At 42.7% G+C, this 24,429-nt stretch overlaps 1 protein-coding gene across 1 annotated transcript in view; it reads left to right on the forward strand.

Moving 5' to 3' along the window:
* Positions 1 to 24,429, forward strand: part of LOC122790608 — a 1,229,598-nt gene that overhangs the window by 1,125,349 nt on the left and 79,820 nt on the right. Inside the window, exons 15-17 of the mRNA XM_044058134.1 lie at positions 12,455 to 12,592; positions 14,446 to 15,248; positions 15,407 to 16,353. Of these exons, the coding sequence (XP_043914069.1) occupies positions 12,455 to 12,592; positions 14,446 to 15,248; positions 15,407 to 16,353 (1,888 nt within the window). The remainder of the gene's footprint in view (positions 1 to 12,454; positions 12,593 to 14,445; positions 15,249 to 15,406; positions 16,354 to 24,429) is intronic.

Raw genomic sequence — 24,429 nt, forward strand, 5'->3', positions numbered from 1 at the left:
GCTTTCCTTACGCCAGAAAAGCAAATTAATTTGGTGACTGACTTCAAACAGGTGGCCACAAAAACCCTGCTATCTGCAAGGCAAATACTACAAGCCTTGGGATTCATGGCCTCCTGCATTCTTCTAATTCCATATGCAAGACTGCATATGAGGAAATTTCAGTGGTACTTAAAAAGCTTATGGAGTCAACATTGTCACAGTCTGGAAACGCCTGCGCCTAGAGTTCCTATGGTGGGCAGAGGCCTGCCACCAAAACAAGGGACTGCCATTCACACCACCCCCTGCCGCCCAAACCCTAACTACAGACTCATCAGACTATGCATGGGGGGCTCATCTGGCAGGGAAGTGTATGCAGGGCAAATGGAGCCCAAATCAAATGCACCTTCATATCAATCAAAAAGAAATGCTAGCTGTACAGAATGCACTGACAGCCTTCAAGGACTACCTTCATCCAGGACAATTACTGATAAGACGGACAACACCAAGGTTATGTGGTACATAAACAAGCGGGGGGGGGTACACCTTCCTACTCCCTCTGCAGACTAGCCATGGCATTGTAGAACATGCCTTGAGCTACCAAGTACAACTACAAGCTCAATTCCTGCCAGGAAAGCAAAATGTTCTGGCAGATGAACTAAGCAGAAATCTCATGGACCCTCACGAATGGAAACTGGAACCATGGATTTTCCACATGTTGACACGCAAATGGGGGAGCTCAGACATAGATCTTTTTGCCTCACCCCAGAACTACCAGTTGGACAAATTTTGCACAAGAACTCATCACAAAACAGCCTGGAAAGTGGATGCTCTGTCCTTCAGCTGGAAAAACCTATCAGTCTATGCCTTTCCCCCTCTGCCTTTGCTCTCCAAAGTTCTACTAAAAGTCAAACAGGACAAACGAAAAATGATTTTGATTGCTCCAGACTGGCCTCGCCAACACTGGTACCCACTCCTGCGCATTGTCGGCACAGTTCTCCGTGGCACCTGCCTCAGACACCTTCCTTACTGTCTTAGCAGGAGAACCAAATTCTGCACCCTCAGCTCCAAACATTGAATCTTGCAGCTTGGCTAATCGCCAATTCCCCCTTAGCATTCCTCAGCAAACCTGTGATGGATGTCATTTTGGAGGCCAGAAGACCTAGTACTAGAAAATCTTATGCTGGTAAATAGAAAAGATTCTGTGCCTGTAATCAGTCTCGAAGGATGAGCACAGCCAGTGCCCAGTTTACCTCAGATTTGCAGTACTTAACTTTGATGCTACACAAGGGCCTGTCTTTTTTTCCATAAAAATCCATGCCTCAGCCATTTCAGCTCGTTACAACACAGAACCCCCCCCCCCCCCCCGTTTCTCTCAGCCTCTTCTAAAGCAGTATCTCAGAGGGGCCAAAAACTTGAGACCACCCAGGAGAGCTCCAACCCCTGCCTGGGACCTTAACTTTGTATTGGAGAAACTCACTCTACCTCCTTTCGAGCCAGCTGCAACTGCAGGCTTAAAATTTTTCCTGGAAAACGGCCTTCCTTTTAAGCGCTTCAGCTAGAAGGACATCTGAATTACAGGCCCTTATGGCAGTGGAGCTTTTCATCATCTTTCATGCGGGCAGGGTGTCACTCAGGACCATTCCATTTTTCCTGCCCAAGGTCATATCCAGTGTGGCTCTTAATCAGTCCATTCATTTGCCAACTTTCTTTCCCAGTCCACAGAACAAGGTAGAGTGGATTCTGCATTCACTGGATGTACAGACAACTTAGATTCTACTTGGACAGGACTAAATCTCAAAGAAAATCTGAACTGCTGGTAGCATTTGCTGCAGGGGCAGAGAGGAAGGCTATTTCAAAGCAAACCATTTCTAAATGGATAAGCCATTGTATACATTTCTGTTAAGCACCATTGGATACCCCCCAGGGGATCAGATCTCATTCCACCAGGGCTGCATCTACTTCAGCAGCCTTTTTCAGAGGTGTTCCTACCAGGGATATTCTAGAAGCTGCTACCTGGATTTCAGTTCATATTTTCACCAAGCATTACCACTTATTTTTTTCTAAATCCAGAGCTGGCTTTGCCACTGCTGTTTTGCAGGGCCTTATAGCTGGTCCTAATGCTGTATAAATCCATCCTCCCTACCTTAGCTTTGGGAATCTACCCAACTGTAATGACTGCAACAGTGAAACATGATGAACATAGTACAGTTGTAAATGTAGAAGTTAGTGTATTCACTGTTGCAGTCCTGGTTACCCTCCCTCCAGCCCCCTGTTATTCTTTTACTATACCTCTTTCTTTTACTATGCTTAAAAGCCTTTTTGGTTTATTTTGTTTTGGGGTATATTTTTGTGTTTCTAAAATATATATATATATATATATATATATATATATGTGTGTGTATCCCCATTTGGGGGTGGGGCACCTGACATCTGGGGCACAAAAAACTGATGTAATGGTACCTGACGTCATGGAAGAAGGGACAGCAACCGACACAGGACCCAAGACTCTGTTAATCAGGCCGACTGAGGGCAACCTGCCAGCAGATTACCCAAATCTAATGACTGCAACAGTGAATACACTCGAACGTCTACATTTATGGTAAGTGTACACAGCTGTACTTTTTAAGTTGTTTAAAAGTCAACTTAACATTTTGTCTGGTCCCACTGATGCTGTGTTTTTGGCCATAGAGAGCGGCTTGTTTTTCCGGCAAGACCTGATTTTAATCTGGTCAGGTGCAACCAATTCTGTACAACTGCTTAAGTGGTTTTACAGAGCTTTGGTGTACACCTCTCTGTAGGTGTCCTTGTTAGCTGTGTTTGAGGGGGGCTTTGAAACTTCTTGTACCTTGATTTGGGAAGTAATTTGTCTTTCAGAAACCCTTAAGCGTTTGAGTCTGGAGTATATGGGCTTAAATTGCATCAAATGAAACTTACCAGGAAGGACATCACGTGGGGGGGGGGGGTGCAATGCTCTCCCATGTTAGTGAGTACTATGTCCAGGATGTTTGAGCCTTTTGTGAATGAGCTTGCTAGCTGTTCCAGAGTGTTTGCATTGACAAAGTCCAAGAACCTCTTGGCCAGTATGTTTGTGGTGATAATTTTCCAGTCGATGGTAGGATAATTAAAATCACCCATGAATAAGGTGTTGGGCTGTATTATAAGTGAGTCCAGTAAGTCCTGGTATGCTTTTCCTTTTTCGTGGTGGGAGACGTATAGATAGCTGTGATATGGTTAAGGGGCTTTGCCTATAGGTTATTGGGCATGGAGTAACTCAAGAGAATCATTGTTTGACCAGTCTAGTGGTATACTTATTCTTATTGAAGAAGGATACCCCTCCTCTTGTTCTTTCATGCTCAGTTTGTGGTCTGAACATATGGAAGGTATTGTAGCCCTACACAGCCCGTGTGGTTTTTGCACCTTTGAACCATGTCACTGTGACTACACAGATGTCAGCATTTTCCAAATTAAGGAGTGCTTCTAGGGAGTGCAGCTTATTGTTTAGACTCCTAGGATTAAGCAACAGTACCTTTAGTTTATCCAGAGAGGATTTTGTTAGGACGGTGGCAGTTTTGATGCTGCCTAAAAAAGACGCAATAAAGATGGCTAATGCCTTTGCCAGTATCCGAAATCCTAGGAGACTGGTGCAAACTGTCAGTGGCAAAGCAGCATGGCCTGTCGTCCATGTCTTCCCAGGCTGACAGATAGTGGATCCCCTTGGACTGATAGATACCAGAAGCTAAGCCAGTTAGTCTATCATTTTTTGTTTGTATTGCAGAAAATCCTTGGAAAAAGTAGAATGCATAAAGCTAGGCTGATACCTGCCTGTACTACAATCTCAGAGAGCAGATGTCCTTAAAGGATGCATCTGCAGTCATAACATATGGGTTGTCCTGCCTCAGGCAGCCCTTCGGTCGGCCGGATTCCAAAGTCTGGGTCTGGCTTCGGCTGATGTCGCACTTTCCCCGACGCCAGAGCTTCTGGGGTATAAAGGCATCAGCTGACGCCATTTTCCTCAGTCTTTCTTGCCGCGCGGTGCCCGAAGCAGAAGCTGTTCACAAGTGCCGGTCGGTCAGATCCAGAGATTTCAGCTACCGAAGACTTCGAAAAAAGCTAAGTACCCCGTTGGGGACTCTTTCTTGCTTCAGCCAATGTCAGACAAAGTAAATAATTGTTTAACTTGTGGGAAACAAATTCCTCATAAGGATTTCCATTCTTACTGCCTTCCTTGCTTAGGCCCAGACCACGACGTATCAGCTTGTTTCGCCTGTGCCTCCTTCAACCGACGGACTCTTAGACGTCGGTCGGAGTTTGCAGAAGAATTTTTTGGAACTGATTTTGCATATAAAATGCCATCAGAGACTCCGACTATGCATATGGCCAAAAGACGCAAGGAAAAGGAACGACACTCGCGGCCCGCGGTTTCGGCTGAAACCACGGCTAGGCCTACCGCGAGTGTCTGTTTCGGCTGAAACAGAGTCCTCTGTTACGACCGAAACCATATCTCCGACAACCGAGGCCAGAGAGGCCCCGGCTGAGTCGGCTTCAGATATCCCTACCGAAGCTAGTGCTCAAGAATTGTCCAACACCATTCCTTTGGACATTTCTACACCTGCACGTGGAGCAGCTAGGCCCCCAGCTTCTATGTCTATTAAGGCCTTCTCCAGGGCTAAAGCTGCCAAACTTTCAAAAGCTTTGCCTGCCAAATCTACTTCAGAGGCCTTCCTCAAGTTCTCAGATTCTCAGTCTTGCTGAGGACCTTATATCCTTAATTAGGGGTTCCCAACCTCACCCAGACAGGGCCTCCCAACCTCCACCAGACAAAAGGCCCAGGACTGATCCCTCTGAACCTCTCTCCTCTGATTACTCCACAGATGGATCTGATTTGTCAGACCATCAGGAAGGGGCCTACTCACCTTGTGAGGATTCAGATGCAGAAGATTCTATTCCTTCGGCCTCCCCACCTGAAGAATTTTCCTTTGGAGAGACTTTGCACTCCATGAGGGAGCACTTTCAATGGCAGGGTCAGGATTTTTCTGATTCTAGAAAAAGATTAAGGACATTTTTGCATTTGCCCCAGCATAGGTCCTTAGCCAATACCACCTGTTCTAACTGTAATTGATGTGTATAATGATGTCAGTACTGCACCTGATTCTTTTCCCCCGGCCCCTGCCAAACCTGACAGATATTACAGGGTCCCGGATTCTCACTTCCACCTGTATAAAGCCCATGCTGCAGACCCAGAAACTATTTTGCAGGGCCCAAAAGGGATTGCAGCTGCTACTGCCAAAAATCCCTACCCTCTGAAAGAGAGTCTAGAGCATTAGCGAGATAGGGTAAAAAGGTTTATACATCTGCTACTCTTTCTGCCAGGGCATTAAACTGTCAATTCCAATATGATACAGTACCAAGAATTTTTGTTAGATCAGCTGAATAAGAAGCTTTCTTCTCCTGAACCTTTAGACCGTAAATCCCTTCAGGATTTGGTACACAACTCTCAGCAGGTCAGTAATCATTTCTTAAAATGTGGCTATGATGCACTGGAGGCTTCATTTAGATCAGCTATGACTGGGGCAGTAATTCGTAGGCATGCCTGGCTAAAAGAGCAATCCTTGCCAGACCATGTCAAGGCTAAACTCCTCGATGCTCCAATGGAGAAACAAAATTTATTTGGCTCCCCTGCACAGGAGATTCTAAAGAAAGTAGAAGAAAAAGCAAAATCTGTGCAAACAGTAAAGGAATTTCTGCAGGTCCAACCTCCGAGGTTCAGCAGAAACTGGCCTACAAAGAGTTGGTCCTTTCCAGACACCTCCAGAGCACAGAGGGGCAGGAATAGACGCCCTAGAGGCAGAGGTCAATCAAAGGGTGCCTACAGGGGCAGTCAGTGGCAGCCTGCCAACCAGAGGGGTAGTGCCACAGCTGCAACTACAACCACTACCACAGGACAGACACAATGACTTGACTCTGATTCCGCCTACCAGGGATCAACTGGAAGCTCCCTTGGGCGGAAAGCTGGCTTTATTCTCGAAAAACTGGCATTGCATTACAAAGGACACATGGACATTGCAAACAATACACAAAGGATACAGGTTCCACTTCCACACTTTACCAAAAAGGAGCGGAATGCCAAATCTTCCACCAAACCAGAAGGCAGAGGCTTTAAGACAAATCAACAATTTACTTCAGATGAAAGCGATAGAAAGGGTACCATCTATGGAACAAGGCCAAGGATTTTACTCCATACTATTCCTTGTACCAAGAAAAGAAAACCAATGGAGGCCTATTCTCGACTTGTCCGCACTGAACACATATCTCATTGTGCCAAAATTCAAAATGCTGACCCTACAGCAACTTCTTCCCATGTTGGGCAAGGAGTCTTGGCTGGTGACTCTAGATCTCAAGGAGGCATACCTGCACGTCCCTATCCGACCAGATTGCAGAAGACACCTCAGATTTCTTGCAGGATCAGAGCATTATCAATTCTCAGCATTGCCCTTTGGCTTATCTACTGCGCCCAGAGTATTCACGAAATGCCTGGCATCAGTAATTGCACATTGCAGACTTCAGGGAATTCAAATTTACCCATACCTGAACGACTGCCTAATACAAGCAGACAACAAGACAAAATTGTTAAAGGACTTGGCCTATGTCATACACCTGCTACAGGCCTTGGGATACACCGTCAACATCCAAAAGTCAAGACTAGTGCCATCCCAAAGGATAACCTTTTTGGTGCGGATCTGGACACAATCACTCAGATGGCTTTTCTCACAGAAGAAAAACAAACAACTTCCAGATTATTTCATGACTTTGACAAGACAAACTCAGCTTACTGCAAGGAAAGTCCTGCAGGCCCTGGGTTACATGGCATCCTGCATAATCTTGATCCCACATGCCAGGCTGCATATGAGGAAATTACAATGGTACCTAAGGAATGTATGGTCTCAACACAGGCACAGTCTACAAACCATGATACCAATCATTCCATGCCTTCAAGAGGAATTCCTGTGGTGGGCTCAGGCCTGCCAGTCCAACAGAGGGTTGCCTTTCAGCAAACCAAAACCAAGGCAGACCATCACCACGGACGCCTCAGACCTAGGATGGGGAGCACACATGGAGGACAAATGTATCCAAGGCCTATGGCCTCAAGGACAGCTAAGCATGCACATAAACCAGAAGGAGGTGCTGGCAGTGAAGCATGCAATCGAGGCATTCAAACCATTCCTCCAGCAAGGACATCTGTTAATAAGGACAGACAACACCACGGTCATGTGGTACATAAACAGGGAGGCACACATTCCTACCCTCTATGCCGGATGGCAATGAATCTGTGGAACCTATGCCTGAATCTCAATATCCAGCTGCAAGCCAAATTCGTACCAGGAAAAGAGAATTCACTAGCAGACAGCTTAAGCAGAACTACCACGGATGCTCACGAATGGATGCTGCATCCAGACATCTTCAAACTCATAACAAAGAAATGGGGAATGCCAGAGATAATCTGTTCGCTTCCCCACTCAACCACCAACTGAAGAAATTCTGCTCAAGGACATACCACCCACAAGCCTGGAGGGTGGACTCTCTCTCATTTAGCTGGAATGCCCTAACAGTATATGCCTTTCCACCTCTCCCATTGATGTACAAGGTTCTACTGAAGATCAGGGAGGAACAGCCAAAGGTGATACTAATAGCTCCGGACTGGTCAAGACAACACTGGTATACGCTACTGAGAAGCATGTCTCAGGCGAACTCATGGCCTCTACCCTTATGGCCTCTTCTTCTAATGCAGAGCAATTTCAAGACCCTGCATCCAAACTTGAAAACATTGCAACTAACTGCCTGGAAAATTCCTTAAAACCAAACTGTTTTATCTCAGAGGGTCAAGGACATTATCCTGGAGGCTCGCAGACCTTCCACAAGGAAGACATACTCAGCTAAATGGAAGAGATTCCTCATTTGGCGCACATCAAAGGGCACAGATGTCACAGTGGCAAACCTAGCACACATCCTAGAATACTTAGCAGAACTGTTCCACAATGGCCTGTCTTATTATTCCATTAAGATTCATGCTTCAGCAATTTCAGCAGAATACAATATGGATCCTCCAATCTTCTCTCACCCTCTTCTCAGACAATTTTTGAGAGGGATCAAAAATGTTAAACCTCCAAGGAGACCCCCTCTACCTGCATGGGATCTCAATTTTGTGCTGGAAAAATTGACACTACCTCCTTTTGAACCAGCAGCATCAGCAGACCTACAGTTTTTATCTTGGAAAACTGCTTTCCTTCTGGCAATCACTTCAGCAAGAAGAGTATCCGAGTTACAGGCATTAATGGCAGTGCAGCCTTTTCTTATTTTCCACCAGGATAGACTGTCACTGAGAACCAATCCTACTTTCATGCCAAAGGTGGTATCCAGGGTATCCTTGAACCAAGCTATTCATTTGCCTACGTTCTTCCCTAACCCACAGAACAAAGGAGAAAAACTTTTGCACACCTTGGATATACACAGACAGCTACGCTACTATCTGGACAGAACTAAAACCAACAGAAAAACTGACCAACTTTTTGTAGCATATGCAACTGGGGTGCAAGGAAGAGCAATTTCCAAACAATCAATTTCAAAATGGATTGGAAATTGCATTCGCTTTTGCTACTCTTTTCATGGAAAGACAGCTCCTGAAAATCAGACCTCATTCCACAAGGGCCACAGCCACCACTACAGCTTTCCTACGAGGGGTGGCTACCCAGGGACATTTTAGAAGCTGCTACTTGGAGCTCCATGCATACATTTGCCAAGCATTATAATCTACCTTTATACTCCAGATCCCGAGCAGGGTTTGCAACTGCAGTTCTGCAGGGGATCTTAACTACACCATCCTTCTCTTAGTACCTCCTCCCCCAGTTTGGCTATGGTATTCTACCCATATGTTATGACTGCAGATGCATCCTTGATGGACATAATACAGTTTTGTACCTACCATAAATGTAGATGTCCGATAGGTATGCATCTGCAGTCAGGATTACCCACCCTCCTTCCCCTCTGTGGTATTCCTTGGGTGCTTACCCCTCTTTCAGCTAGCTGGGGGAATCTATTATGGTGTATTTGTTTTGTTTGTGTGTGTATATATATATATATATATATATATATATATATATATATATATATATATATATATATATATAGTTCTACCTGACATAGTCGAAACCACACAACACCGACAACGACATCACCGACACCACATAATCGACAGTCCATTAACACGAAACCTCACATACCCGACAACGAAATAACCGACGGTACACAAACACGAAACCCCATACACTGCACACACCACAATAACAACAATTAAAAACAAAACACATCCCCATTCCACAAACCACACACACAACACAAGCACACCAAAATCCTTACAAACCCACACTAAACCTTACCCTAACCCTAAGGTCCGTCACTATCGCACGCATCTAACCCGCTCCCTAACCCTAACTCACTTAACCCACCCCTATCGCTCCCTAACCCTAACTCACTTAACCCACCCCTATCGCTCCCTAACTCACTTAACCCACCCCTATCCCCACAGACCGTCAATATCCACACTTACCTGACTCGCACCCTAACGTCCGTCACTACCGCATACTCACACAGCCTTTTCCCATGTCGGCATCCTCGGCGTCGGTGTTGTCATCCGTCGTGTCGGTCTTCTGCATTGTCGATGTTCTGGAGCTCCGGATTCCGTTGTCGGTCTTCTGCGCTGTCGACGAAGTCAGGTAGAACCATATATATATATATATATATATATATATTTTGCTACTGTTTGGAACTTTTCAGCATTTATCCAAATTTAGCCTTCCTAGAGGGCACCTGGCATCTGGGACAAGAAACACTGAGGAAAATGGCGTCGGCTGATGCCTTTCTACCCCAGAAGCTCTGACGTCGGGGAAAGTGCGACATCAGCCGAAGCCAGACCCAGACTTTGGAATCCGGCCGACCGAAGGGCTGCCTGAGGCAGGACAACCCATATGTTATGACTGCAGATGCATACCTATCGGACATCTACATTTATGGTAGGTACAAAACTGTACTTTGTGTGTCTAGTCTAGTGAGGTATGTCTCAAGTTATTCAGCCCTACGTGGACTATAACGGAGTCATACTGGTACTTGTGGTTGATCGACTTGACGGATCCTGGCACCTGACAGGCAGTTAACTGTAGTCTCCTGGTCCAGCCTGGTGAGGGGAAGGTTTTGTGGTGGTAAGCCTTATCAGCTTATTTGTTGACACTGGTGTGTGTGTGTGTGTGTGTGTGTGTGTGTGTGTGTGTGTGTGTGTGTGTGTGTGTGTGTGATGTGTTTTTTGCATTGTGTGCAAGTGATTTCCATTTGGGAGGCCTCTGATCTTTTGGTAAGTTACAAGTGAGTACCTCCACACATTTGGTTTTGTCATGCCCTTTAGTGTGGGAAGTGTGTGTGCTTGACAACCTGTTTCATTCGATTTGTCCTTATGAAAGTCTTGCTTCCCATTTCATAGTGGTAGTGCCTTTCTCACATAAAGTATTTGTTTTAGGTGTAAGTGGTTGTCAGTTTACATGAGAATTGCTACATTGCCTCAGGATACCCATATCTATCAGACTTGCCAGAGAAATGATGGAGGAACTGCCCCGTCAGTAGGCTCTTACTGTATGTTTTATTATGGAAGGGAACGGGTTAATTTGACAGCACTGTGGTTGTAGTGCCGAGACTGCAAAAGGGACCTATACTTTCTGTAGACTAAGGATAATCAATAAGGCGGTGTTGCGCCTAGAGCGGCAGAAAAGTTTGGAAGGGTTTCACTGATGGCTAAGGGGAAAAAATGAGCTTTTAGACTTTTCCATCTGTACAGGGCACTGCTAACAGCCTCTGCTGAAAGCGCAAGCACTGCACACATGCGAGGCTTAAATATGAGCAGGGAAACAAGTTTTAAGCCAACTAGCATTCAGGAAAGCACACAAACCTTCCACCAGCCATCCCCAACTCAGGTTAGATCAGCACACTTTTGCAACCAGGATGCAGAAAAACACCTTAATTTAGAACAGCTGGTTTTGGAGCCAAAGTGCAACAACACCACACAAACTTCGTATGACAGTCCTACAGATAAGACAATGTAATGCAGTGCAGTTAGGTACTTAAAGCAGTAGCAGACAGTGCAATCTTTTTCACAGTATATAAGAAGTGCAAAAAGAAAAAAAAGTACTTGGATCCCTATTGTGTGCTTCCCCGCTCAGACCAGGTAAACACCTGCTGCTACTAGATGAATAATCCCATTCCTAATGTAAATGCACAGTAAAGGTGTGTCCAGGGTGAAATGCTACCACAGACAAAAATAAAGATATGGATACTGCAGTTTTAATAGCTTAGAAAAGTGTGATTATTTAATAAAAGTATTTGCTTTGCATAAATAAGCCAGGACCCTCTCAATTGTACAGAATGTATAAAGAGACAAAAAAAAAAACAAGATAAGCTGATTAAGAAGCCCTCCAGCAAATAAAACTGTGTGCACAAATCTTAAGTGTCAAACCTAAACAGACCAGGCTGCCTCCTAGTACACTAGATGGAAAATCCACTGACCTCTTGATGTAAACGCAATTGCTTGAGAGATTGTAAAAATGCACTATATCCAATGGCTAGATAATGAATTCAGAATATGTAAATCAGTAGAACAGACAAAGGCAGAATGCACTTTTCAATATAAGCGCAAGCCGCAAGGAAAGGCAAATAAGTAATTCAAGGTATCAAAAGTAGTGTAGAAAGGGAGGAGCTTAAGCTCAATTTACATTAGGGGTGGGCAACTTAAAACAACCAGGTTAAAAAAGCACATCAAGCAGGAGGGTGGCTGGGAAAAACTAGCAGGGAATTAATTTATGCAGGATTGAAATCATCATAGAAAAGAGAGAGTGGGCCAGAAATTCACTATGTATTTAAGTATCACTCGGGAGGGAATTTAACCAGTGAAAAAACGTGAAATGTGCTGCCTAGGTACTTTAAATGTCTTTCTCACATGATATGACAAAAACACTAGGCCAAGTAGATTTCTTACAATAGAAAAAATGGAGCAGGTAAAACAGAAAGCTACTCTTATCAGCAAGTTGCAGACAAAGCATAAGTTGACTTTCCACACCCAACAGAGAATCACCAGCACCGCTTCAGTTTATGCAGGCTTGAAATCTTTAGAAAAGAGAACAGCAAGCTTCCAACCATTGATTGTAAACCATTCAGAAATACAGTACGTTGAATAAATTGCTAACCTGTGGAGCTGCTGTTTGTGTCCATTAATTAAATAGTTTAATCTTCTGCAAATGATAAATTACATTTATGTAGCCTTACATAGATCTGCTTTTAATTTGAAGGGCTTGAAATCAAATTACTTTCATAATTACTCGCATATGTTTTTGTAGGGGAAGTACTTTGCACTTTTTAACTTTTTTTCTTTTTTTTTTTAAAGGTTGAAGTTGATGGACACAAATTCAGAGGAAAAGGTCCTAACAAGAAAGTAGCAAAGGCAAGTGCAGCATTAGCAGCTCTTGATAAATTGTTCCCACAAAACAAAGAAAGCAACAGGAAGAAGAAAACAGTACCTCAGGTAAGTCATCTGTTTTTTCTTTACCTCACTAGAGAAAAACTATTTTAGTGTTTTCTGTTTAAAAAAAAAAGTGATATATTGGGTTAATTTGGTAGTAGTTCAGCATGCAGTGCAGGAGACCACGAAAGACCCTAGCCCAAATTACCAATTGCCTCAAAACGCTGTCTGGTTAAGTGACTTGTTCAGTGTCACACAGGTAAGTAAAGGTTAAGGAAGTCCAACTCTATACCGTAGGAAGTAGCTCTTTGCAACTCCTTATGTCCTCCTATTCTTGTGTTGCAGTATTCTCACTGTGGGATTCTCCACCTCAGGCAATCCGAACGTCTGGCTCCTATACGAAAGCTTAGGCCTGGTTCCTGTCAGGTGCGTGGGATGTCACACACAGGGCCATAAATCCTGTGTCTTAAATGTGACGTCTACAAGCGCAGACCGCTGAACATCTCTGCCGCAGTCAAATGTCAGATCGATCACTTCGCTCCACACTTAAGATTTCTGATATGTACACCTTTGGGGAATTTATTTCTTTTGCTTGAGCTTTGGTTGGTGTTGCTCCCCTATTTAGATAGAGGATGTCATCTGGAAAGGGGAATTGCAAGTTTGGCCACCAGATTCCACATAAAGACTTGCATGAACTTTGATCTTTGTGTTTCACTGTTGCAGTCATCACATTTGGGTTATCTGCTTGCAGTAGACGTCAGTCGGCCTGATTAGTCTTGGGTCGGGCATCGGTTGCTGTCTCTTCTGTCTCGTCAGGTCGTCAGGGGTGTAAAACATGCAGTAGACACCATTACATCAGTCTTTCTTGCTGTGCGGTGCCCGAAGCAGAAGCAGTTCGCAAGTGCCGGTCGGCCGACTCCTGAAATTTTCGTTTACGTGTTTCAGAATCGAAGTCTTCAACTAAAAGCTAAGTACCCCGTTGGGGAAACTTTTTCTTGCTGTTATCCGATGTCAGTAAAAGTAAATTGCATTTCTTGTGGAAAGCAAATACCTCAAAGATTTGCATTCATATTGTATGCCTTGCCTAGGTCCTGACCACGACGTTCCTCGCTGTCGATTTTGTGCTTTATTTAAACCACAAACTATCCGTCTGTATATTTACGCTTCTAAATATTTTGGTGCTTGGCTCAGTTATCCTGATATGTCTCGACCGGAACAAAAAGCCAGATAGCAGGACTCAGCTCCTCAGAAAAAGTTTATTCAAACCACAGATGATAAACCTTAAAGTAAAACCACCATAAACGCCTTTTCCAAAAACAGTTAAACACACAGCGTTTTCGTCAAATTAAGTTGACTTCATCAGATGACCAGTACCATTTCAAAACTTCCTTTATATAATACCATCTATTACCTCATTAGTTAATTAAATAAGGTAACCAAATAATTAAAACATCACTTCATGTTTGTTATAAACCTTATTCTTAAAAACTATTAAAAAATGTTTTTCATACACTTAAGCCAATAAAAACATGTGTTATAAGATTTTAAACCAACATTCTTAGTACTTAGTACTTATTATTTCATCCTATGGACTGTTTACTATGGACTGTTTACTAATGTCCATACCATGAATACCTTCCTATTTAAATTAACTGCCATATTTAAAGATAAATGAACTTGTATAAAAAGCCCTTTGAGGGAATATATAAATATATAAATACATAAAACATTATTACAAGGATGATGAATTAATTTGTATATTTAGGATGCAAAGAAAAGAAACTAATTCAGGAAGATGAGGGACCACTGCATAATTGTGACATCTAGTGGTGTATAACAATATTGCACATTAGCTTATAGTTTAGCTGCTCTTAACCTTAGTAGTGGTAGTATAGATATTTTATCATTTAATCCAGGGGATTTGTCCGGAAAGAAGCAGCAATAGAGGCAATACGCCTCCACAAGGTACTGTTCATTCTGGTATTTTTAATTCAGTCAACACCAAGGACTGGTTGAGGTCCAAACCGAAAGCTAATTTCAATTTTAGCTCCCAGGACATACGAAATGAACAACGGAACTTTAAAGATGGCACATATAAAAACAAATTGGAACATTTAAACAATTTAATGTTCAAATTTAGATCACTGGAAATTGAAAATGAATATTTAAGTGAATGTATTTCCAGGAATGTTGTGCCTAAGGGCTTACGTGTATTTAAATTTCCAAATGTCTCTTATGGTACTGAGTATTATAAGGAATTATGTGAAGTTTTCAACAAATGTGGTTTGGAAGTGTTAAAATTAATCATTAAGGAAAATGGTAGAGTTCAAGATGCTCTACATAAAGATATAGAAACTTTAGACCAGTACATACATAATGATTTACTTTTTGGAATTCAGGAAGAAAAAAGAAAATATTATGATATAAGAATTGATATTGACCAGAAATGTAATGATATTATAAACAGAAAAATAAAAAAACTGCAGAGGGACATGAAAGAATATGAAAACTTGACATGTTATCCTAAACCCCGAGGTTTTAATTATCAAAACAGTTACTATAAACTTTATCAGGAAAGGACAGTCAGTGTTGATTTAGACACGAACCAGGAATTACCTGGTAACAGGGATGGGAATTATTCCGAGTATGATAGAGATTATGATTCAGCATTCCCCCCACTAAGGAGGTCCGAAAGGCTATTGAACAGACAGGGACCACAGTACACAAATTTTCAGAGGAATGGAGGGAGAAGGGGGAGGGGGAAATACTAGATACCCTCCCAACCCAATGTGCTCCTGATATAGGGATTAATAGTGACGAAATAGAGGTCGATGGAACATGTTTTACATATGGTAATTTCTCTATATACAACTTTAGTAAAGTTATAATAGAGAAAGAACATTTTACCTTACTTTCTAAGGGCTTGAAGTTCATTCCTTCCTGTAAAGGTGATATTGCTACAAGCATTCTAGACATAAAATTGTTTTTGAGAAAAGTGAATCTCAACATTCTCCTTCCTAGGCTACATAATGAACCAAGTGATGGCCTTAAAAGAAAAAGTACCTACAATCCCCCGCTCCACCCACAGCTTAAAAACCTGGAAAGGGTTTTGGAGGGGGCAATTAGGAAGGACAGTATTAGGTGTAATAATGAAGAGAATATCACTAACAAAGAGAAAGAGTTGCTATATGACATGAAATACAACACTGACATAAGGGTTATGAAGCCAGATAAAGGCGGAGGCATCATTATAATGGATAATATTTTGTACGATAGCAAGATGTATTCACTACTATGGGACGAAGATAGATATGTTACTGCCTCCATTAATGAGATCAATATTTCTTATAACAAGATTGACTTGGATCTTTACAATATGTTACAAGAGGAGCTGATAGATCATAAAAGTTATAAATTTTTGAAAGTAGACAAGCCTAGAATCCCCACTATTTTTGGAATCCCAAAAATTCACAAAAATAAAGAGGACCCACCACTTCGTCCTATAGTATCAGCGGAAGGATCCAAGACCCAAACGTTGGCAAAATATGTTGATTCCAAACTAAAACCCATATGGATGAATAAAATATGTATTTTAAAGGATTCGTGGGATTTGTTGAAATGTTTCAATGAATGTCAATGGCAAGATAATATCATATTCATTACAATTGATGTGGTGGATCTGTTCTCCTCTATTCCTTATTTGGAAGGTAAAGAAATGCTGGAGGAGATAGTATTTGAATATGACAAAATGACACACAATGACAAGATAGCTAGCCTATGGCTCACTGATCTTATCTTGAAGTATAACTATATTTTTTTCAAAGGTGAATTTTTTCAACAAATTAAGGGTGTTGCAATGGGGGCAGCGTGTGCCCCCTCCTATGCTAACCTTGTGATGGCAAAATGGGAGGAACAGTACATTATTGATTCTGAATATAGCTCATCCTGGATTCTCTACAAAAGATTCCTGGATGATATAATAATTTTTTGGACAGCAGGTCCAGATAAGTTAGATGAATTTATAAAATATATCAACACCACCTGCTTTCTGAAATTTACCCATAAGATATCTGAAAACAAAGTGGTGTATCTGGATTTGGAATTGTATAACGAGGGTAATGTTTTTGAAACAAAAATACATAGAAAGGATACCTTTTGCAATTCCTATCTACATTATCAAAGTGCCCACCCAAAGCATTGCAAGAAAAACATAGTGAAAGGGCAGTTTGTTCGAGGGAGCAGAATGACTAGCCTTGAGTCTGACTTCAAAAAAGAATGTGATTTAATCGAGTATATGTTTCTAGAAAGAGGTTACCCTGAAGCCTTCCTCAAAAGAATTAGAAAAGAAGTCGAGATGGGACGAAAAGGTAGATTTGCCCCCATATATTGTAGTAAAGGGATCAATGAAATAAGAAATGAAAGAGAAAGGGGCAATGATCCAAATTATGTGAAAGGTACTAGTGGTAATGACTTCACTAAGGCCTTGATATTAGAATACAATGGATTTAATAATGAAATTAGAAAAATATTCTTTAGAGAATGGAATAGATTTGCTGCCTTAACAGATATAGAAGGTATCGGTAATATTCCCAAGAAAGTTATATATAAGAATTCTAGAAGTATAGGAAACATCTTGGAGACCAAAAGTGGAAATAAGAAAAACAGGAACATAAATAAAAAAGGTACATATAAGTGTGGACGCTGTAAACAATGTTGCTACATTTTGAATAAGGAGGGACTTTTCCTAGAGAGTAGAAATAAATGGATACATAGCCCAGGCTACTTTAATTGTGAATCCATGGGCATAATATACCTAGCAGTCTGTGAAGCCTGTAACTGCTTTTACATAGGAAAGACAGAGAGAGCCCTCCAGAGGAGGATATACGAGCTTATGTACGACATATTGACCAGAAAAGAAAGCAATGCACTTTATAAATACAGCAAGACCTGTATGGAATATAAATTCAAATTCCTAGTAATTGAACAAGTTAACAAAGATGTTAGGGGGGGTCCTTGGGAAGACAGAGTCGAATATAGAGAGCTGTGGTGGCAGCTGTCTCTGAATTCAGACAAATCCCCTGGATTAAATGATAAAATATCTATACTACCACTACTAAGGTTAAGAGCAGCTAAACTATAAGCTAATGTGCAATATTGTTATACACCACTAGATGTCACAATTATGCAGTGGTCCCTCATCTTCCTGAATTAGTTTCTTTTCTTTGCATCCTAAATATACAAATTAATTCATCATCCTTGTAATAATGTTTTATGTATTTATGTATTTATATATTTATATATTCCCTCAAAGGGCTTTTTATATAAGTTCATTTATCTTTAAATATGGCAGTTAATTTAAATAGGAAGGTATTCATGGTATGGACATTAGTAAACAGTCCATAGGATGAAATAAGTACTAAGAATGTTGGTTTAAAATCTTATAACACATGTTTTTATTGGCTTAAGTGTATGAAAAACATTTTTTAATAGTTTTTAAGAATAAGGTTTATAACATAAACATGAAGTGATGTTTTAATTATTTGGTTACCTTATTTAATTAACTAATGAGGTAATAGATGGTATTATATAAAGGAAGTTTTGAAATGGTACTGGTCATCTGATGAAGTCAACTTAATTTGACGAAAACACTGTGTGTTTAACTGTTTTTGGAAAAGGCGTTTATGGTGGTTTTACTTTAAGGTTTATCATCTGTGGTTTGAATAAACTTTTTCTGAGGAGCTGAGTCCTGCTATCTGGCTTTTTGTTCCGGTCGAGTTATAGTGGTTTTTGCTGTGTTTCCAGTGGAGGTGATTTATCCTGATATGTCTTCGGTCAACCATCTGACTACCGACATTCTGAAGAAACACAAAGATAGACAGGCCACCTAGGTCCAGTACTGCCAACGAAGCTTTTCCTAAGCCAAGCGCCAGTTCACTGGTACTCAATGAGGCTCTTTCGCAGCCCGTGATAACCGCTACTTCTGATTCGCAGGCTTCTACCAAGACCCATTCTGAGTCCAGTATGCCACAAGATGCTTCAACTGTGGAACCTGCGGATGTCTCTAATTTGGATGGGTCAGGAGCCGCTGTGCAGGCAACGGCTTCTGAGGGTGTATTCATGCCTACTGTCTTGCGGATTAAACAGACGCCATCTTCTTCTTTAAGGCCTAAATCTCGAACCATGCCTAGAAAACTGACACCCAGACTTCATGGTCAGGCCTCTGTGCCTAAAAAACAAATAAGAATGACTGAATACCTTATTACTTTAATCCGGGGAAGCCAACCTTCCCCTTCTAAGAGACTTCGGACTGAGTTTGTTTGTAATACTTTTGACCAGGATTCTGAATTGTCCGTTTCCTCTGATGACCAGGATTTACCCGTATCTATGAGGATTCTTATGCTGAGGACTCTATTCCCTCTGCCCCCCCCCCCCCCCCAAGACTATTTCTCTTTTGGTGAAACCTTGCATACTCTCAGGGAGCATTTTCGTTGGGAAAGTCAGGATTTCTCTGATCCCACAAGGATCCGGTGGCACCCTGGGATTTGAATTTTGTACTCCATAAACTTACTTCAAGCCCTTTCAAACCTTCAGCTACTTGTGACCTCAAGTTCTTATCATGGAAAACTATTTTTAGTGCCTATTACCTCTTGCAAGGAGGGTCTCTGAACTGCAAGCCCTTTCCATTAAGCCCCCTTATTTGGTGTTTCACAGAGATAATCTCCTTACGGACAAACCCTTCTTTTGTTTGATTCTAAAAAGAGGCTTGGGGATTTCTTACTCCTGCCCCAGCACAGGCCTTTAGCCATACCTCCTGTACTAGACATAGTTGATGATGCTTTTGCAGAATCTAGCTTGCCCCCTGACTCTTTACCTCCTGCTCCCAGAAAACCTGATATTACAGGGTTCCTGACTTTTACAAGTTCCTTTTTAAAAATCCTACTGCGGATCCGGAGACCATTTCACAAGGGCCCAAGGGCATTAAAGCTACTACTGCCAAAAATCCTACCCCCACTGATAGAGACTCCAGGGTGCTGGATAGATGGGGTAAGAAGGTATAAACTTCTGCAACTGTGGCCATTAGGGCCTTAAATTGCCAGTTTCTTATGTTAAAAGTATCAGCAGCTTATTATTGGATTGCTTAAATAGAAAATGATCCCTGATTGTGCTGAAAGTAAGGATTTACAGGATTTATGGCATTCAGCTGAACAAGTTGGAAAACCTACTTTACAATGTGGTTTTGATTCTCTAGAGGCATCTTGCTGGGCTGCTCTAACTGGGTCTGTACTTAGAAGGCATGCTTGGCTTAAGGAGCAATTCCCTACCTGGTCATGTTAAAGCCAAATTACTAGATGCTTCCTTAAACCAGGACCGCCTGTTTGGCAACAAGGCAAGAAATTCTTAAGATGGAAGAAAGTTAAATGTAAGCAAACTGTTAGATTTTTTTTACAAGTACAACCTCCATGATTTAGTAGGCATTGGCCTTCCAAGAATTGGTCCTTTCCTGCCTCTTCCAGACCTTCTCCGTCCAAACCCATATCCAGCGGAGCTCCCAGGCTGCCGTCCCAGGGTACTCGCAGGACTAAGCAGTGGGGGGGGGCCTCCACTTCCAAATCTGGGAGTAATAAAACTCCCCCCTATGGTAAACTGTCTCAATGACTTATTTTTAAAACCTCCAAGCACTTATCAACTGACTGCCCCTGTGGGGGAAAGATTGCTCTTCATGCAAAGAACTGGGAACTCATTACCCAGGACAAATGGGTTTTAAATAGTGTCCCAGGGGTACAGATTTCATTTCCACACGTTGCCAACTCCAAGCGGGTGGCCAGATCTACCCCCAAATCAGTGAGCAGAGGCCCAAAAGCATATACTCCCTCTTTTAAGCATTGGGGGGGGGGCTATTCATTTGGTACCAGAAGAGGAAACTGGACAAGGTTTCTACTCAAGACTTTTTTCCTGGTACCCAGAAAAGAAAGTTCATGGTGCCCTCTCCTGGACCAGTCTACTCTAAACACCTTTTTGGTGATTCCAAAATTCAAGATGCTGACTCTTGGCAACACTAGATTTAAGAGGCATACCTGCAGATCCCAATCAGGAAATCTTGCAGAAGATACCTACGCTTCAAAGCAGGCTACACGCACTATTCGTTCTCTGCACTGCCCTTTGGCTTATCTACTGCACCCAGGGTATTCACAAAGTGCCTACCTCCAGTTATTGCTTTTTGCAGGCAAAGGAATATTCAAATATACCTGTGATTGTCTAATTCAGGCAGAAAGCCAGGGCATACGTTTGGATCATCTGGCCTTTGTACAAAGGGTGCTAATTTGTCTGGGGTGCACCATAAACGAAAAGAAATCACACCTGGTACCCTGTCACCAAATTATATTCCTGGGAGCAAGCTTGAATACAACTTCCCAGATGGCTTTCCTCACACGAGAGAAACAAATTCATTTGACAACCTACTTCAAGTGGCCACAAAAACCCTGCTGTGTTTGCAAGGCAGATACTGAAAGCCTTGGGGTTCATGGCCTCCTGCATTTTTCTAATTCCATATACAAGACTGCATCTGAGGAAACTACAATGGTATCTAAAAAGTCTATGGTGTCAACACTCAGGATCTAGAAGCAATGATTGCTGTCATACCTTTCCTACACCTGGAGTTGCTTTGGTGGGCAGAGGGCTGCCACCAAAACAAAGGACTACCATTCACCCTACCCCCTGCCGCCCAAAGCCTTACAGATGCATCAGACTATGCATGGAGGGGCTCACCTGGTAGGGAAGTGCATTCAGGGCAAATGAAACCGAAGTCAAATGCACCTGCATATCAATCAAAAAGAAATAGCTGCACAGAATGCTCTGACAGCCTTCAAGGACCACATTCTTCCAGGACAACAAATGGTAAAGACAGACAACACCACTTATGTGGTACATAAACAAGCAGGGGTTAAACATTTTTACTCCCCTCTGCAGACTAGCCATGGCATTGTGGAACACAGCCTTGAGCTACCAAGTGCATCTGCAAGCTCAATTCCTGCCAAGGAAATTAAATACACTGGCAGACGGACTAAGCAGAAATTTCATGGACCCACACAAGTGGAAACTGGAACCAAGGATTTTCGACATGTTGACAGGCAAATAGGGGAGCCCAGATATAGACCGGTTTGCCTCCTCCCAGAACTATCAACTTGACAAATTTTGCACAAGGACTCCCCACAAACAAGCTTGGATAGTGAATGCTCTGTCCTTCAGCTGGAAAAAAACATCAGTTTATGCCTTACCTCCTCTGCTTTCCAAAGTAGTACTAAAGATCAAGCAGGACAGACCAAGGGCGATTTTGATTGCATCACACTGGCCATGCCAACACTGGTGTACCCCCTCTTGTGCAGTGTCACGATTGGCCCCATGGCACCTGCCTCAGACTCCTTCCTTTGTCTCAACAGGAGAACCAGATTCTGCACCCTCCGCATCAAGCAATGAACCTAGCAGCCTGGCTAATTATCTAATCTCTCCTTTACCATCCCTCAGTAAACCAGTGATGGGTATCATTTTAGAGGCAAGGAGGCCTAGTACTAGAAAATTTTATGCTGAAAAATGGAAAAGATTCTGTGCCTGGAACCAATCTCAAGGGATGAGCACAACAGCGCTCAAAAATTTACCTCAGATTTTACAATACTTGACAAGCTTCACAAGGGCCTGTCTTTTTCCTCCATCAAAATTCACGCCTCGGCCGTTTCAGCTCATTACAACACAGAACCTCCCCTTTTCTCTCATCCACTGCTCAAGGAGTTCCTCAGAGTGGCCAAAAATTTAAGACCACCCAGGAGAACTCCATCCCCAGCCTGAGACCTTAACTTTGTATTGGAAAAACTCACTCTTACTCCTTTCGAGCCAGCTGCTACTGCAGATTTAAATTTTCTCTATCTGAAAACAGCTTTCCTTTTAGCAATCACTTCAGCAAGAAGGGAATCTGAATTACAGGTCCTTATGGCAGTGAGCCTTTCATTTTCAAGCGGACAGGGTGTCCCTTAGAACTAATCCATCCTTCATGCCCAAGTTGGTATCCAGTGTGGCTCTTAATCAGTCCATTCATGTGCCATCCTTCTTTCCTAATCCACAGAACTATGGAGAAAGGATACTGTACTCCTTAGATGTGCACAGACAACTTAGATTCTACTTGGACAGGACTAAGCCTCAAAGGAAATCTGAACTGCTGGTGGCATTTGCTGCAGGGGCAGAGGGGAAGGCTATTTCAAAGCAAATCATTTCTAAATGGGATTGGCCATTGCATTCTTTTCTGCTATAAGCACCGTGGAAAACGTATCCCACTGGGGATCAGACCCCACTCAACCAGGGCTGCATCTACCTCTACAGCCTTTCTCAGAGGCGTCCCTACCAGGGACATCCTAGAAGCTGCTACCTGGAGTTCTGTACATACTTTCACCAAGCATTATTTGCCAATTTTCTCTAAATCCAGAGCTGGCTCTGCCACTGCAGTCTTGCAGGTCCTTCTAACTGGTCCTAATGCTATCTAAATTCCTCCTCTCAATCTTCGCTTTGGGAATCTACCCAAATGTGATGACTGCAACAGTGAAACATGAAGAACATAGTACAGTTGTGTACACTTAACATAAATGTAGATGTTCTAGTGTATTCACTGTTGCAGTCCTGGTTACCCTCCCTCCAGCCCCCTAACTTCTTTTGGCTGTACATCTTCTTTCCTTTACTATGCTTAAAAGATTTTTGGTGTATTTGCTTTTTTGTTGAAGGTATATTCTTGTATATTTATATAATTATTGCTTCCCATTAGGGGGCACCTGACACATTTGGAGCAGAAAAACTGATGGCGTTGGCTGCATGTTTTATATACCCCTGACCTGAGCATAGGGGCCAGACATTCGGGTCTGCTGAGGCAGAGGATCCCACAGTGAGAAAACTGCAACATTGCAAAGGAGGACATCTATAGTTATGGTAAGACTTTACGCAAGTAATCTTTCTCTCGGGTGAAGGGTTGGGTTACCCCAATTAGTGTCCCTTCACCCTCTCTCATCTGGGCCTGTGACCAGTCATCAGTCTGCTCCTGGGCAGCCTGTATCAATGGGTCTTTATGCAGTTTCCTTAGTGGAGCTTCCAACCTGTTCTGCATTGCAGAATTGGGAGGTTTTTGGGGAATAGGTGATGCAAGAAGAAACACCTTGACTCCATGGAAGTCTCTCAGAAGGTACTAACCTCGAAAAAGGAAAGGGTACCCCCTGAGTGTCCACGAGATCACTCTTTTGGCTATCTATTTGAGCTACTTAAACAGATTGGACAGCCAAAGTCCCCCCTCTGGAGAAGTTGGTATTTTGGGGTGCCTTTGGATGTGCCCCTTTCCAGATATTCATGCAGACTGTGTCCCAGAAGGCATGGAAGGAACCCAGTAAGATGGAACCCATCCCCAGAAGCCTGATAAGATCTCCAGATCCCCCCCCGGCCAAAGCACTGGCGGCATTGGAGCAAGGGTTTGGCTGTCGATGCTATTGTGGTGGCAGCTGCCGCCAAAGTTATCTCTGAAGAGAGCTCTTGGGTCCATCCCTCAAACAGGGAGTCTCAGGCTTTGGGTCATTTAGGGAAGTGCTGCTATGCCTCAGCTGCTTTTGTGCTGAGAGCACCTACTTATCACATCTGACAAGACTTCACTGTGATTTGGTATCTTAAGTGTCAAGGAATGTTGAGACCCAACAGTCTCCAGAGATTTAGAAGAGGCTGGAGATTGTATATCCTGATTTCCATCTCCACCAAAGTTTGCATGAAGCTCATTTCGAATGCAGCCATTGAAGCAGCTGGTGTTGCCGTTGCCATGGCCATGCAGCACCACCCTTAGATGCATTTATACAACTCTGCATAATGCTTCAAGCATCCTTCAA

The sequence above is a fragment of the Protopterus annectens genome, chromosome 16.part0 (assembly GCF_019279795.1).
Source record: "Protopterus annectens isolate FY-2018-M chromosome 16.part0, PAN1.0, whole genome shotgun sequence".
NCBI classification, from domain to species: Eukaryota; Metazoa; Chordata; order Ceratodontiformes; family Protopteridae; genus Protopterus; species Protopterus annectens.